Source organism: Rhinopithecus bieti, unplaced genomic scaffold (genome assembly GCF_001698545.2).
Source record: "Rhinopithecus bieti isolate Rb0 unplaced genomic scaffold, ASM169854v2 scaffold_13747, whole genome shotgun sequence".
NCBI classification, from domain to species: Eukaryota; Metazoa; Chordata; class Mammalia; order Primates; family Cercopithecidae; genus Rhinopithecus; species Rhinopithecus bieti.
Genome location: NW_016807729.1, coordinates 115,153 through 129,357, shown reverse-complemented (window position 1 = coordinate 129,357; position 14,205 = coordinate 115,153). Strand labels below are relative to the sequence as shown.

The 14,205-nt window shown below is 50.0% G+C and overlaps 1 protein-coding gene and 1 pseudogene across 1 annotated transcript; both read right to left on the bottom strand.

The window, feature by feature from the left end:
- Nucleotides 1–2,687: 2,687 nt before the first annotated feature.
- Nucleotides 2,688–8,966, bottom strand: LOC108536662 (retinoic acid early transcript 1G protein). Its single transcript, XM_017883650.1, has 5 exons — nucleotides 8,799–8,966; nucleotides 5,422–5,685; nucleotides 4,912–5,193; nucleotides 4,046–4,256; nucleotides 2,688–2,882 (listed from the first exon to the last, which is right to left on the bottom strand). Exons 1-5 carry the CDS (start codon nucleotides 8,881–8,883, stop codon nucleotides 2,714–2,716), a joined length of 1,011 nt encoding a protein of 336 aa, XP_017739139.1. The 5' UTR covers nucleotides 8,884–8,966; the 3' UTR covers nucleotides 2,688–2,713.
- Nucleotides 8,967–11,387: 2,421 nt separating this feature from the next.
- The window catches only part of LOC108536654 (uncharacterized), a 28,687-nt pseudogene continuing 25,869 nt past the window's right edge, over nucleotides 11,388–14,205 (bottom strand).

Below are 14,205 nucleotides of genomic sequence, written 5' to 3'. Positions count from 1 at the left end.
ACTCACTGTGAGCAAACCCTCTGGGCTTACTGAAATATTTGCAAGATAAGCACTGCCATCTGCTGGACAAAACTAGGAAGTACCAGTCCAAGATATTTTATAGTTTTAAGGTTAGACTATGCACCGTTACAGGTCATACGTGCGCGCCACCACACAGAGTAATTTTAGTATTTTTAGTAGAGACGGGGTTTCACCATGTTGGCCAGGCTGGTCTCAAACTCCTGAGCTCGTGATCTGCCCGCCTCGGCCTCCGAAAGAATATTTTTTCGTGTTTGTTGGCCACTTGCTGGTCTTCTTTTGAGAAGTGTTCACATTCTTTTCTTATTTTTTAATTGGGCTTTTTGTTCTTGCTTGTTGAGTTGTTTAAGTTCCTTGTAGATTCTGGACATTAGAGCTTTTCCAGATGCATAGTTTGCAGATATTTCTCCCATTCTATAGGCCGTTTACTGTTTGCTAGTTTCTTTTGCTCTGCAGAAACTCTTTAGTTTAAGGAAGTCCCTTTTGTCAATTTTTGGTTTTGGTTGCAATTGCCTTTGGTGTGTTCACCATGAAATCTTTTCCAGGCTGTATGTCTAGAGTGGTATTTCCTAAGTTATCTTCCAGGATTTCTATAGTTTTAGGACTTACATTTAAATCTTTAGTCCATGTCGAGTTATTTTACATACATGGTGAAAGGCAGGGCTTCAGTTTCATTCTTCCACACATGGCTAGCCAGTTATCACAGCAGCATTTGTTGATTTTGTTGAAGGTTAGATGGCTGTAGGTGTGAAGTTTTCTTTCTGACTTCTCTGTTCTGTTCCACTGATCTAAGTGTCTATTTTTGTACCAGTACCATTCTGTTTTGATCATTATAGCCTTATATTATAGTTTGAAGTCTGGCAATGTGATGCCTCTGGCTTTGTTCTTTTTGCTTATGATTGTTTTGGCTATTTGGGCTCTTTTTAAATTCCAGATAACTTTTAGATTAGATTTTTCTAATTTTGTGAAAAATGATGTTGGTATTGATAGGGATAGTATTGCATCTATAAATTACTTTTGAAGTATGGCCATTTTGGCTATATTGTATCTTCTAACTCATAAGCATAAATTATTTTTCCATGTATGTGTGTTGTCCCTGATTTTTTTCAGCCTTGTTTTGTAGATTCTCTGTTTCCACACAAAATCTAGCAGAATCACTCATTTATTACTCCACATCATGGAGGAAAAATGAAATAACATTAATTCTCTACTGGGTAATACAAGAAAATTCTAAACTCAGTAGGTTTTTGGGAAATAGAACTCTCTGTTGAAATATTAGTACAGAGCAAGAAATTACTGAGGAAATAATCATTAATATAATTTTTTCTTATTAAATAAAGAATTATCCTTCAGGACACAGAAAGAAACCCTGGAGTTCTGAAGTCTAACCTGATTGTTTTACTGACTATATCATTTGGAAGAAAGAGGTCATCGTTCAAAAAGTACTCAATTTTCCAAACAAAAGCAGAAGAAAGAAAATGTTGACATATCTTGTTTAGTCAGCCAGAACTTTAATTGCAGGAATTCCATTAGGTAGCACCAATAAAAAATAACATAAGATGCTAGGAATAACCACTGGTAAAATTGTTGACAAAAGGAATCAAGGCAGTGAAGGAGCTATTGGGTCCATGGTGTCATCATGATCTGCTGGAGGCCTCTGGACATACACAGTAGGTGGTGGGCAGGCGGCCAGCCAGAAGAGCGAGTTTGATCGAGACCCTGCTCACAGGGGCTTTTTGGTATCATCTTTAACTTTCAAAAGGGACACAAATGTTGGTGTAAGAGATGAATGAGAACCCGGATCACTTTTCCAGGGCAATCTTTCCCTAGGCACTCCACGTCTCAGAGCCCCCTGCACTAAGGGACCTGTCTTTCCCTTGAGCCCCAACTCTGGCACCAGCAGCTTGGACCATCCTCTTTCTTCCTTTGTCAAATCACAGAGTCAGCCCAGGCCCTGCACCTGACCAGGGCATGGAGTGGAGGGTCCAACAGGACCGAAGCTGGTAGTGATAGGCCTGCTCCCTCACTCATGGCCCTCTCTACCATCTGATGAGAGGGCCTAAAACATGGAAAGGGGTGGGGGTAGCCCATCCAAAGAGAGGGCTCTGTTTTCCTCTGTCCTTGGCCTTGGGTGGGCCTGCAGGGAAGCATCCCTCCTTTCCCTTCTTCCTCAGCCTCTCCTCATACTGGGAGCAGCACCCATAGCTCTGAACGTGCTGTTCTACCTTATTCATTCCTGGTCCAGCCCAGTGGTGCCCAAGGACTTGAGCAGCAGCTCAGCTCCCCCGTGTCTGAGTCCACTCTGCTCCTGGCAGGGCCATCAGTCGGCTCAGGATCTAGGGTTTGCAGGAGGGTGATGGCAGGGGAGCTGCCTTAAGGTCTGGACTCAAACCCCATGGGCCCATGGTACTGACTTTTTAAAAAACCTTTTCATGAGCAGCCTCTACTCTTCACCTTCCACCTTAATTCCTGGAATCCAAACCACTTTCTGTGGGAGGGCAGCTCTGCACCCCCTCCTTTTCAGTTAGGTATACCAAGGCTCTCCCAGCCCCCTCCTCCTGGGATTACACCCATATCTGTAGGGACCAGCCCTACAGGGCCTGTGGGTTTTTCTCTTCGTGTGCGGAGATGAGAGATCGTAGAAATAAAGACACAAGACAAGGAGATCAAAAAGACAGCTGGGCCCAGGGGACCACTACCACCAGGATGTGGAGACCGGTAGTGGCCCCGAATGCCTGGCCGCGCTGTTATCTATTGCATACAAGGCAAGAGGGCAGGGTAAGGAGTGTGAGTCGTCTCCAATGACAGGTAAGGTCACGCGAGTCATGTGTCCACTGGACAAGGGGCCCTTCCCTATTTGGTAGCTGGGGTGGAGAGAGAGAGAGGACAGTTTATGTCATTATTTCTTCTATGTATTTCTTGGACTTTAACACTTTTACTAATTCTGCTCCTACTATCTAGAAGGCGGAGCCAGGTGTACAGGGTGGACCATGAAAGCGGACTAGGAGCATGACCGCATGACCCTGAAGCGCAGCATCACAGGGAGACATTTAGGCCTCCGGATGGCTGTGGGCAGGCTTGACTGATGTTTGACCTTCCACAAGAGGTGGTGGAGCAGAGTGCTCTCTAACTCCCCCAGGGAAAGGGAGACTCCCTTTCCTGGTCTGCTAAGTAACAGGTGCCTTCCCAGGCACTGGCGCTACCACTAGACCAAGGTCTGCTAAGTAACAAGTGACTTCCCAGGCACTGGCATTACCGCTAGACCAAGGAGCTGTCTACTGGCCCTGTCCGGGCATGACAGAGGGCTCACACTCTTGTCTTCTGGTCACTTCTCACCGTGTTCCTTCAGCTCCTATCTCTGTTTGCCCTGGTTTTTCCTAGGTTATAATTGTGGAACAGAGATTATTATAACATTGGAAAAAAGAGTAATGCTACAAACTAATGATTTATAATATTCATATATAATCATGTCTATATTCTATGTCTAATACAACTATTCTTATTTTAAGTATTTTCTTTATTATACTGGAACAGCTTGTGCCTTCAGTCTCTTGCCTCAGCACCTGGGTGACTTGCCGCCCACATATATCTCTCTTAGCCTCAGAGATGAAATCCCCCTTCTCTTGTCACACCTCATGTAAAGCTACCATGATGCACCTAACCCAATTAAGAGGACTGCCCATGTCTGAATTCCTGCTGCCTGCAGGCCACACATCCTTCCTGAGTAGGAACCTGCTCTGAATCAGGCCTGAATTTGCTAAGCCCTCTCAAGCTCAACAGACCCTGAGCCTTGGTATGGCACCACCCCGCCTTTCCCTCTGGCCTCTGATGGTGAGAATCCATCAGAACTCAGGGCAGAGCTGCCCAGGTCATTTCCAACAAGTAACACAGGGTCTCATTCACCTGTCTTATGTCAGGATGAGAAGGTCCCAGACATGGGGAGGGGCGGGACTTAGGGAATTCTCCATCCCCGTCCTCCCTCCTCACCCACCTGCCCCTTGCTCCACTCCCAACTCTGCCCCCATACCTGTCACTCCAAAGCACTCTCCTCAGCAGCCAGGGAGGATGAAGCAGGGGAGGCTGAGGAGGAGGCTCCAGGGACTGAGGGTGGTGGCCATGGCTGTGGGTTGGGCTGTGCCTGGGGCACATGAGGAGGCACATGATGAGGAGGCAGCAAAGGATGAGGGTGGTGGCCATGGCCCTGAGTTGGGCTGCGCCTGAGGACACGGTGGGTGGTGCTGAAATGGAAACACAAGAGTGACAACCCTTGTCCAGGCCCCAAATCTGAGGAGATGCCTCCTCAGCTCCTGCTGACCCAGGTCGTCCTGGAAGGCAGAGGTTTTGTGCCCTCCTGCTATGGGGAAGCTGCTGGGACAGTTCCTGGGGTAGGAAGGAAGACGGTGTCCCTGTCCTCAGGGAGCTCACACAGCTGCTGAGGGAAGCAAGGTGGCAGCGCAGCCCACCCTCCTGCTGTGGTGGAAGAGAAGATGATGCTCCAGGGTTGGGGAGGGGAGGGTCCCTGGGCTGGCCTTGGAGGCAGTTTTGATGGATTTCCAGAAACAGACCAGAGAAAGGAAAGGAAAAGTCATTCTCAAGAGGGAACACTAAGGAGAAAGGTCTGAAAACAGTGACACCCGCAGCTTCGAGATTGGTGAGAAATCCACAGCACAGGGAGCAGAAGCAAGTGCAGTGAGAAAGAGGAGTCAGGAGGGAGAAGGGAGAGGAGGGTGGGAGAACACAGGCACGCCAGCACCCCCAGGAGGAGTGCCCCATGAGGGGGTTATTTTAACATAAACTTGTACACTGGGATGACTGAAGCTGAACTCAAGAACTAGTGTCTCGAGATCACCGTTTCTGATCTCATTCCAGATCCCCGTTTCTTTCTTCTGTGACCTCCTGCACTTGGCTCCAGGGTGCTGCCCATGCCCGTCAAGAAGTCCTTAAGCCATCTTGTGCAGTCTCCCATTGAGATGTAATGGAAGGACATGGTCACATCCTTGTCATTCTCCCACTTTTCTTTCATCTTTCTGGCTCCAGGATGAACCATTGTCCACACTCTCTTCTCTGAGTCAAAGAGGAGGAAGACCTGTCCATCAAAACTGAACTGCCAAGATCCGCTGCTGTGTCCTTCAGCTTTCTGCTCACAAGACATCCGGGCCTGCAGGGTGAGGGGTTCTGCCCCCATCAGAGAGAGATCAGCTCTGGTCTTGACACATGTTGAGCCCCCATCCTGTCCGCCTTACAATTTCCTGGTCTTACTCTCTCTGCCACATCCTGGCCTTGCCTCTAGATCTCTTAAGGGGTGATAGGACCTTCCTATTTGTATTTTTACATGAAAACTATAAATGTCTCTAACCTGCCACTGTATCTGCTCCCTCCTGTCCTGGGCCATCTGAAACTTACCCCTGGGTGTGTAATTCTCCAGCTCAATGTCAAGCAGCTGCTGGATGAGCATGTCCACCACTTCTCTCAGTACTGGGTTCTGTGCTTTCCAGGCCTTTGTGACATTTAGTTTCTTCCCCAGGTGACTGACGGGTAGGACTTTCTTGTTGCCACAGTCATAGTGAAGAAAAGTCTTTTTATCCACCTGGCCTTCAACCGCACACCACCGTGGCCCAGGTCTGAACTTAGGAATGATGGTGATGTCATAGCAAAGAGAGTGAAGGTCTGTAGAGAAAGGCAGGTGAGGGGTGGGTGGGGAGAAAAATACCCCTAGGTACCCCTCCTCCACACCGTGACAATAAGAGGATGCCTCTGGAGGTCTGGGCTGGCCCAGCAAAGAATGCCCCCTCCAGAACTGTGGTGTCCACAAGATTAAGCCAAGTGCTCCCCACTTCCATGATGACAAGGAGGAGGAGGAGGAGGTCTCTGCCTGTTGAGAAACCACATGTCCCCAGACATGTCCCACTGCCCCTCTGTCCACATCGGTCAACACATGAGAGGTGCCAGGACTGCTAGAGGAGGAAGGGCCTGGATGGCAGAGGATCTTCAGCAGCAGCCCATGTGGACTGCAGGAGGTAGAAGAGGATGTGGGGGCTGCCCCTGAGGGTGCTGGTGCACGGTAGGATGGACTGAGGATGGAAACCAGTTGAATAAAGAAGAGTTAATTGTCATGGTCACAGGATTTAACATGTTGGCAAAGCCCCTGCTGATGGTGCTCATCTGCTATGAGGATGCCTTCCTGAAACCTTGGACAAAGAGCTGGTCCGTGCAGCAAGAAATAGAAAATCTGAAAATCTAAGGCAGGTATTAGAGGGAGGGATCACAGGCTCAGAGAAAGGCCCATGCTGGAATGCTCTGAGTGTGAAAATCCAGAACAATTTCCATCCGCTGTGCTCATGGGAAGCCTGGAGGACTCCTGTTTACCTGGCATGTAAAGAAGGCCCCATAAGAAGACACCAGAATGGGATGAAGCGGAGGGATGCCTATTGCTGAAGGCCATGGATGGGTGTAGGAGATGCTGTTCCTGAAATGGGCTCCAGTAGTAACAGGACGAAAAATCCTGAAATACCAGATTCCAGGTGGAGGCTATTAACTGTCAGGAACAAGGAGGGTTAAATGATGGAAATGATTAGAGAAGTTGCAATGCCAGCTGTGACCTCAGCCATACAAAGCTTTGCCCATGGCTCATAGAACAAAGGGGTCCAAGATCCAGAAGAGATGGAAACCCAACCTGAATACTGCTGGATTTAAATAATCACAACAAACAGCAATAAAACAAATGATGGGTGACCAGGAGGCTGAAAGCAGCCAGTCCATCAAGAACAAGGCTGCTTTGCCCAATTTGCAGAATTAAGCCACTTCGCAGAGCCTGAACTTATAACTCGAAGAAGACACCAGTTTCCAGTGAGGACAGACCCTTTAACTTTGCAGCAAGTGCAATGATTCTTTGTGCGCTTCTCCAAACATATTTATGGCCACTAGAGTTTGCCGTGAAGGGCAATTTTGTAAATATATAAAGGTGTATAGGGAATATATTCTCCATTCCAACTACTCAACTCTGCTGTTGAATCTCAAAAGCAGCCATAGATAATCCATGAATGATGAGCGAGGCTGGACCTGCCTTAAGTGCCCAATGACCCAAGACGCCCTAAGTTCCATGTGCTGGACATGTAAGGACATGTAAGGTACATGTGCTTACAATATCTAATTGGAGAATCACAACGTAGATTCCGTGTGAATGTTCAGAGACAAAGCGGTGCCACTCACAGGAAGGAAATCTCAACATTAAAAAGTGTCTCCTGTAGAGTTCTGGGCCTTGGCAGAGATGGGGCCTTTAGCCACGGAAGGGCCGTGACCATGCAGCCTCAGAGCTGCCCATTACAGGTGGGCTCCTCACCCTCTAGGTCATTAGGAAGATAGGCACGGCAGTGAGAAGATGCAGGTGTTTCTCCTGGGATGGGCAGGAGCAGGCTCACCGGGAACTAAGAAGTTGCACTAACAGTTGGCCCCAATCCCCAGGACACAACATGGCTGCACCCCCTCACCCTCAGATCACACCTCAGGTTTCAGGGAAGGTCGCTGATGGCCCTGGTGGACCATAGATGCCACTCAGCAGCAAAGGAGGGGAAAGTAGACCCTGAACCATGGGACCCTCACTCCCATCACATCCACACCACCCAGAAGCCACAGGCAGAGTAGGACCGCTTTCTACTCTCCAACTGACACCTGAGACACCACTTGGAGATGACACCCTAGGGGATAGGGCACTATTCACTGGGACACTGTAATCCCTTCATCTAGGGTCAGTAAACTAGGACAGGGTCCGAATCTGGTCCCCCTTATTTGCAGGTTGCCATTACCTGCTGTTGCTCTACAAAGAGACAGGGCATGACACAGAGAACCCAAGGCCTGCAAAGATCACAGGGCATCCTTCCTCCCTTTCTAGAAAGGTTTTGCTGATCCCTGTCTACACAGTGACTATTCTCTATGACGCTGGCTCCCCAGTAGGAAGAAAAGGCAGGTCTGGGCCCCAAGGGCAGAAGTGGGCGCCTCTATTCACCAGAGCTCCCAGGGTCTCTTGGAGGGAATGGTGCTTCACATCCCCTCTGCACAGGTTCTGTGGGGAGCTTGGGGTGTGTTTGCTGGGGTGTGTCCTCAGGCCAGAGGGAGAAGGTGCCACGTGGTGCAGGAGGTAATGAGGGCCCCTTCATGGATGGGGAGACCTCTGGGGTGACCAGCTGGGTTGAGGTGGGGAGTAAGAGGATGTGACCTGGGTGGTGGCAGTGGATGGTGAGGGGAGGGTGGGAAGTGTCTGCTGAGCCCCTGGGTGCAGATGAGTGTCTGCAGGGAAGTGCAGGGAAAAATTCCAGGGCATACATCCCTGGGGGTGCTGGAGGTTTGTGTGGTGGAGAGTGGGGGAGAGCAGAGCGGGCTGGTGGCTGGTGGGGGTGTCTGTGATTGCGTCCCTGTGGAACACCCTGTCCTGACCCCAGCTCGAGTTCCGGGGACTCTGGTTTCTCCTTCCCGAGGGCGGGTGGGACTGCCAGGCTGCACTAGGGATCCCCGCCCCACCTCGCCCTCTGCGGCTCTCTGGCCCCTCCACTCTCCGGGGCGGGAAAAGGATTCCAGCCTCCTCTCTGACCGGCTCCTCCCCTCGGAGGATAAGTAGCCTCCGGGAGCGGATCCGGCGGGAAGGAAACGCGAAGGGGAACTGAGTTGGGGCGCAGTCCGGGGAGATCGCACGGGTCCTTCCAGAAACCTCCCCTCCTCTGGAGCCCACAGCCCACAGCCCCCTACATTTGGCCCCCGCCCCGCTTGGGCTCCATCCCCGAGCTCACCGGCCCGCCCTGTCCCGCACCAGACGGACAGCAGGAACAGAAGCGGGAGGCGTAGAAGGAACGCGGGGCTGGCGGCCGCTGCCATTGGGAAATTGGATCACAGAGGACTGCAGACTCGGAGCCCAGCCCTTGGATCACCTGGCGGCTCTCAGGCTGTCTGAATGCAGCATTAGACACTCGCCAGTCTAACACCCGTTCTGCCCTGCCCCCTCGGAGGAAACACGCCCCATCGTCGCGCGTCTAGCCAATCAGGTGTCGCTCCACTAAGACTACCCCACTTCCTACTGCAGCACTTGGGCTCTTACCCCTGCGCCAGCCAGTCACACTCAGCTCTGCCTTTCACGGACCAGTCCCGTCAAAGGCTTCTTTCCATGACACCCTCATGTAATCATCACTTCATTTTGTATTAACCCAATGTGGATACCGATGCACAGAAAGGTGGAGAAAACGCACAGAAGTGTTCAGCCGCGACAGGGTCTTCCTGTCCTCGCCTGGACCTGCGACACCCGCTTTCCCTCTCCCTGCGTTGCAGAATGCCCCCCTCCCCGTCCTGTGCGCAGACCCAAGCCCAGTCCCATCCCCGCGGCCCCATCCCAAATCCCGAGTGGACGTCGTTATAGCCTGGGCTAGGTTTGTTTGTTTGTTTGGTTTTTCTTTCTTTTCTTTTCTTTTTTTTCTTCGTTACAGTCTCACTCTGCTGCCCAGGCTGGAGTGCAGCGGCGCGATCTCGGTTCACTGCAACCTCTGCCTCGCGAATTCAAACGATTCTCTTGCTTCAGCCTTGCAAGTAGCTGGGACCACAGGTGCGCGCCACCAAGCCCGGTTAAGTTTTGTATTTTAGTGGAGACGGGGTTTCACTGTGTTGCCCAGGCTCGTTTTGGACTCCTGGGCTCATGTGATCAGCCCGACTCGGCCTCTCAAAGTGCTGGGATAACAGGGGTGAGCCACCGCGCCTGGCCCGGGGCTAGATTGTATTACAGAAGCACCAGGTTTTCAGAGGCTTCAAAGGACGTATTGTACACTAAACAATTGGTTAAGATAGTAAATTTTATGTTCTACGTTTTTAGCAAACTTAAACAGCTTTAAAAACTATCTTAAAAATATATGTCTTGCTGGGATCTACCCAATGCGGATTGACAAAACGACTCTGCTCATTAAAATCGAGGACAGCATTGAAAACCTTGTCTCTAAAATCACAACCTCTGAGACACCTTGCTGATTTAGAAAGCACATCAGAGAGATGGGCCCTCAGCTCCCCTTAGAACAGCGCCTGGCCAGGTGTGGGGATGGCTCAGGAGACTCAGCAGAGCAGGTTCAAGTGAAAGCTCCCCATGGCTCCCAACTGCCAGCGCTTGCTTTGGGCCTGTTCCCCCTGGGCAAGGACCAGCCATCCTTCAAAGCTGGGCACAAATACCCCCTCCCATGTGTGTCCCTCATCTTCTCACAAGAAAGAGCACCCTCCTGCTCCCTGAGGCCCGGATCCACAGTGATGGAGCATATCCGGATCTCCCCGTGTGACAATTGCTCACACATTTCTTTGCTTCTCTACTAGATGCATGAGGTCTTTGAGAATATACTAGATCCGTTTACAACTTTTGAGGGAAAAAGCCCTAGTGGCCCACTGTTGCTCAATCAGAATGTGATCAATTGTGTTTCCCTTGGGAGCAGGAGGTGAAGGAGGGGTCTATGCATGCATAGGGCTCACTTTGCAGCACACCTATCTGTGGTCAACCACACTCAAATCCATGGCTGCACCCACACCTCTGCTCAGTCCCTGGCTGGTCCCTGCAGCCATCCTCAAAAAGAAACCCCAATTGTATCCTTGTCTTAATCATCATGAGGGCATCTGGAAGTGGTGGCAGAAGCCAGAAGGAGGTGAGGGTCCCAGTGTCCCCTGGCAGCTGGGGAGGGCTTAGCTTAGGGTGACGACTGGACAGAGCCCCTGAGTCCCACTCTGCCCCAGCCACTCAGGCAACATCCTCCTTTCCCCTTCTCTCTCAGCCTCTTCCCACCCTGGGAACTGCACCCAAAGCTCTTTATGGGACTGTCCCTGCCCCACGCCATCCACTCCTGGTCCAGTTCGGCAGTGACCTTGGAACTCCAGGAGCAGCTCAGCACCCCTGTCTCTGAGTCAGCTCTGCTCCAGGCAGGGCCAAGATCTGGAGTGTGCAGGAGGCCGGATGGCAGGGGCATTGCCCCAGGATTGAGCTATATTCCCAGGGGTTCCCAGAGACCTGTCCTCCTACTGGTAGACAGTCTCTTCAGTCAGCCTCTGCCTTAAAGGCTGTGACCCAGGCACCGTTCCTGGGAATTAACTCCAGCATTTTCCCCTGAGTAGTCACAGTCCTTGGCAGCCTCTCCTTCCTGGGCTACACCCAGTTCCTTTGCTCTTCTCCAGTAGATGGAATCTCCTTCTCCTTGACACACAGCATCTGGAGCCACCAATCTGCTGCCCCACTCAAATGTCAGGACCACACGTGCCTGAGCTCCTGCTGTCTGCACACCATGCACCGTGGGGGTTCCTTATGACCAGAGACACAGTCTGAAACAGACCTGAATTTGCTAAACCCTGTAGAGCTCGACAGGACCTCAGCCTTGGTAAAGTTCTGTGCGCTCCTCCCAGGGCGCCCGCTGTCCCGGAGCTCCGGGCCTGAGTCCTGGCTGTCGGAGATCGCACAGTAGGTGCCCGGCTGCCGGACGATGCCCCTGGGCTTTCAGGTCCAGAGCCTCGGGACGAAACTGTTTTAGGAAGACCCGGTAGGACTTGCCGGTGGCGGCAAGGGACAGGCGGTTCCTGAGTCAGGAGGAGCCAGGAAATGCGGGGCCTGGTGGGGTGAAGAGCATGAAATTCCTCCTTCATCCTCGCGGGGACTTTGCCACCGGTTCAGTGTGGAGACGTCACCGTCCCGCTCGGATCCGTGGGGGCTCCGACAGTGTGGCCCCTGGGAGGACCCCCATTCTCCTTGCCCTGGGGCTGCTGCGGGAGGGCGCCCGGGACGCACTAGGTCCTGAGTGTCCAGGGTCGGGCAGGGGCTTCCCGTTGTCGCCTCCCCGAACCGGCTGTTCGTGGTCCAGGGCTGCTGGTTTCTCCACTGGGCTGGGGGGCCCTAGTATGACGTCGTGAGGCGGAGAAAACCTTAGGATGGGTGGAAAATAAGGATTGGAGGGAGGGCGGGAGAAAGGGAGAGGAAGGAAGCAGGTAGGGCCGGAGAATAATGAGAAACCTCCACCACGAAAATGGGGAGAGGATAACACGCGCACAGTCCCCACACTCCACCGACTCTCTCTCTCCTGCTCTCTGCCCTGTAAGGAACGCAGGCCCCAACCATTCCACCCTCACTGTGTTTTGGGTCAGCCATTTCAGCCGGATGAGGCGTCCCCTTGTGGGTGCGATTGGCATTTCCCTGAGGGCTGTGAACACTGAACACCTTTTCCTGGGCTCACTGCCATTTGTATTCTTCTTCTGATGCCAGTGGGCAAGGGAAGGTCCCCAAACGCTGCTGGGACCTCGACTCCAGCCGATGTCCAGACTCTTAACACTGCCGGGGAAATGAATTCAAGGACCAGTAGGAAATAGAGAAAGGACGGAGATTTATTGTAAAAGGAAAAGTACACACTCAAGTAAAGGAGTGCAGGAGGACTCAAGAGACAGGCAGGTGCAAGGGGGTTTGGGGCTGCCACCTTTCTGGATTTCTTTAACCAAGGAGTGGAATATTCATGAAAATTCCTGGAAGAAGGTTGAGATTTCTCAGAACTGTGGTGCCCCGCATTTTTACACCAAATATAAGTGTTCTCAGAACTGCTCGGGAGCTGGCTGGTGTGTGTTTAGTATGTTAATCAGCACGTAATGAGGTCCTGGGTGAAATCTGGGTCAAATGCAGGGCCATGTTGGGTCCACTCATTCTCAGTCAGCTTGATCCACACACCGGTTTTCAGCATCTTATCAGCCCAGAGCCTCTGCAGATGTTTCAACAGATTTCTTGTGCTAGTTACCTGAAACTGCTGCCTAAAGTTTTCTACTTTTGTGACCACCGTGTAGTATACCTGTCTTACTTTGGAGAAATGTCTATTCAAATTCATTGCATATATTTAAATTGGGTTATTTCACTTTATAATGTTGAGTTGCAACATTACATATAATATATATAATTGCAATTATATTGCATTGCGATACTATATATTCGGAATACCAGTTCCTTACCCGATATATGATTTTATTTTATTTTAAAAATTTATTTGTTTATTTTAATTTTAAATAATTTTAAAAAATTATACTTTAAGTTCTAGGGTACATGTGCACAACGTGCAGGTTTGTTACATAAGTATACATGTGCCGTGTTGGTTTGCTGCACCCATCAACTCATCATTTACATTAGGTATTTCTCCTAATGCTGTCCCTTCCCCGGCTCCTCACCCCACAACAGGCCCCAGCGTATGATGTTCCCCGCTCTGTGTTCATGTGTCCTCATTGTTCAACTCCCACCTACGAGTGAGAACATACAGTGTTTGGTTTTCTGTCCCTCTGAAAGTTTGCTTAGAATGATCATTTCCAGCTTCATCCATGTCCCTACATCCTTTTTTTATGGCTCTGTAGTATTCTGTGTTGTATATGTGCCGTATTTTCTTAATCTCCAGTCTATCATTGATGGACAACTTTTTGCTGTTGTGAATAGTGCCACAATAAACATACGTGTGCATGTGTCTTTACAGTAGCATGATTTATAACCCTTTGGGTATATACCCAGTAATGGGATTGCTGGATCAAATGGTATTTCTAGTTCTAGATCCTTGAGGAATCACCACATCCACACTGTCTTCCACAATGGTTGAACTAATTTACACTTCCACCAACAGTGTGAAAGCATTCCTCTTTCTCCATATCCTCTCCAGCATCTGTTATTTCCTGACTTTTTAATGATTGCCATTCTAAGTAGTGTGAGATGGTATCTCATTGTGTTTTCATTTGCATTTCTCTGATGACCAGTGATGATGAGCATTTTTTCGTATGTCTGTTGGCTGCATAAATTTCTTCTTTTGAGAAGTGTCTGTTTATATCCTTTGCCCACTTTTTGATGGGGTTCTTTTTTTTTTTCTTGTAAATTTGTTTAAGTTCTTTGTAGATTCTGGATATTAGCCCTTTGTCAGATGGGCAGATTGCAAAGATTTTCTCCCATTCTATAGGTTGCCTGTTCACTCTGATGATAGTTTCTTTTGCTGTGCAGAAGCTCTTTAGTTTAATTAGATCACATTTGTCTATTTTGGCTTTTATCCCCATTGCTTTTAGTGTTTTAGTCATGAAGTCTTTGCCCATGCCTATGTCCTGAATGGTATCGCCTAGACTTTCTTCTAGGGTTTTTATGGTGTTAGGTCTAACATTTAAGTCTTTAATCCATCTTGAGTTAAATTT

Excerpts from the sequence above, each read along its gene's own strand:
- LOC108536662 (XM_017883650.1), bottom strand. The coding sequence starts at position 8,883 with ATGGCAGCGGCCGCCAGCCCCGCGTTCCTTCTACGCCTCCCGCTTCTG. Across the intron at positions 5,686-8,798 it reads GTGCGGGACAGGGCGGGCCG|ACCTTCACTCTCTTTGCTAT; the intron begins GTGAGCTCGGGG and ends CTTTCTCTACAG. Across the intron at positions 2,883-4,045 it reads AGAGTGCTTTGGAGTGACAG|CTACCAAATAGGGAAGGGCC; the intron begins GTATGGGGGCAG and ends TCTCCACCCCAG.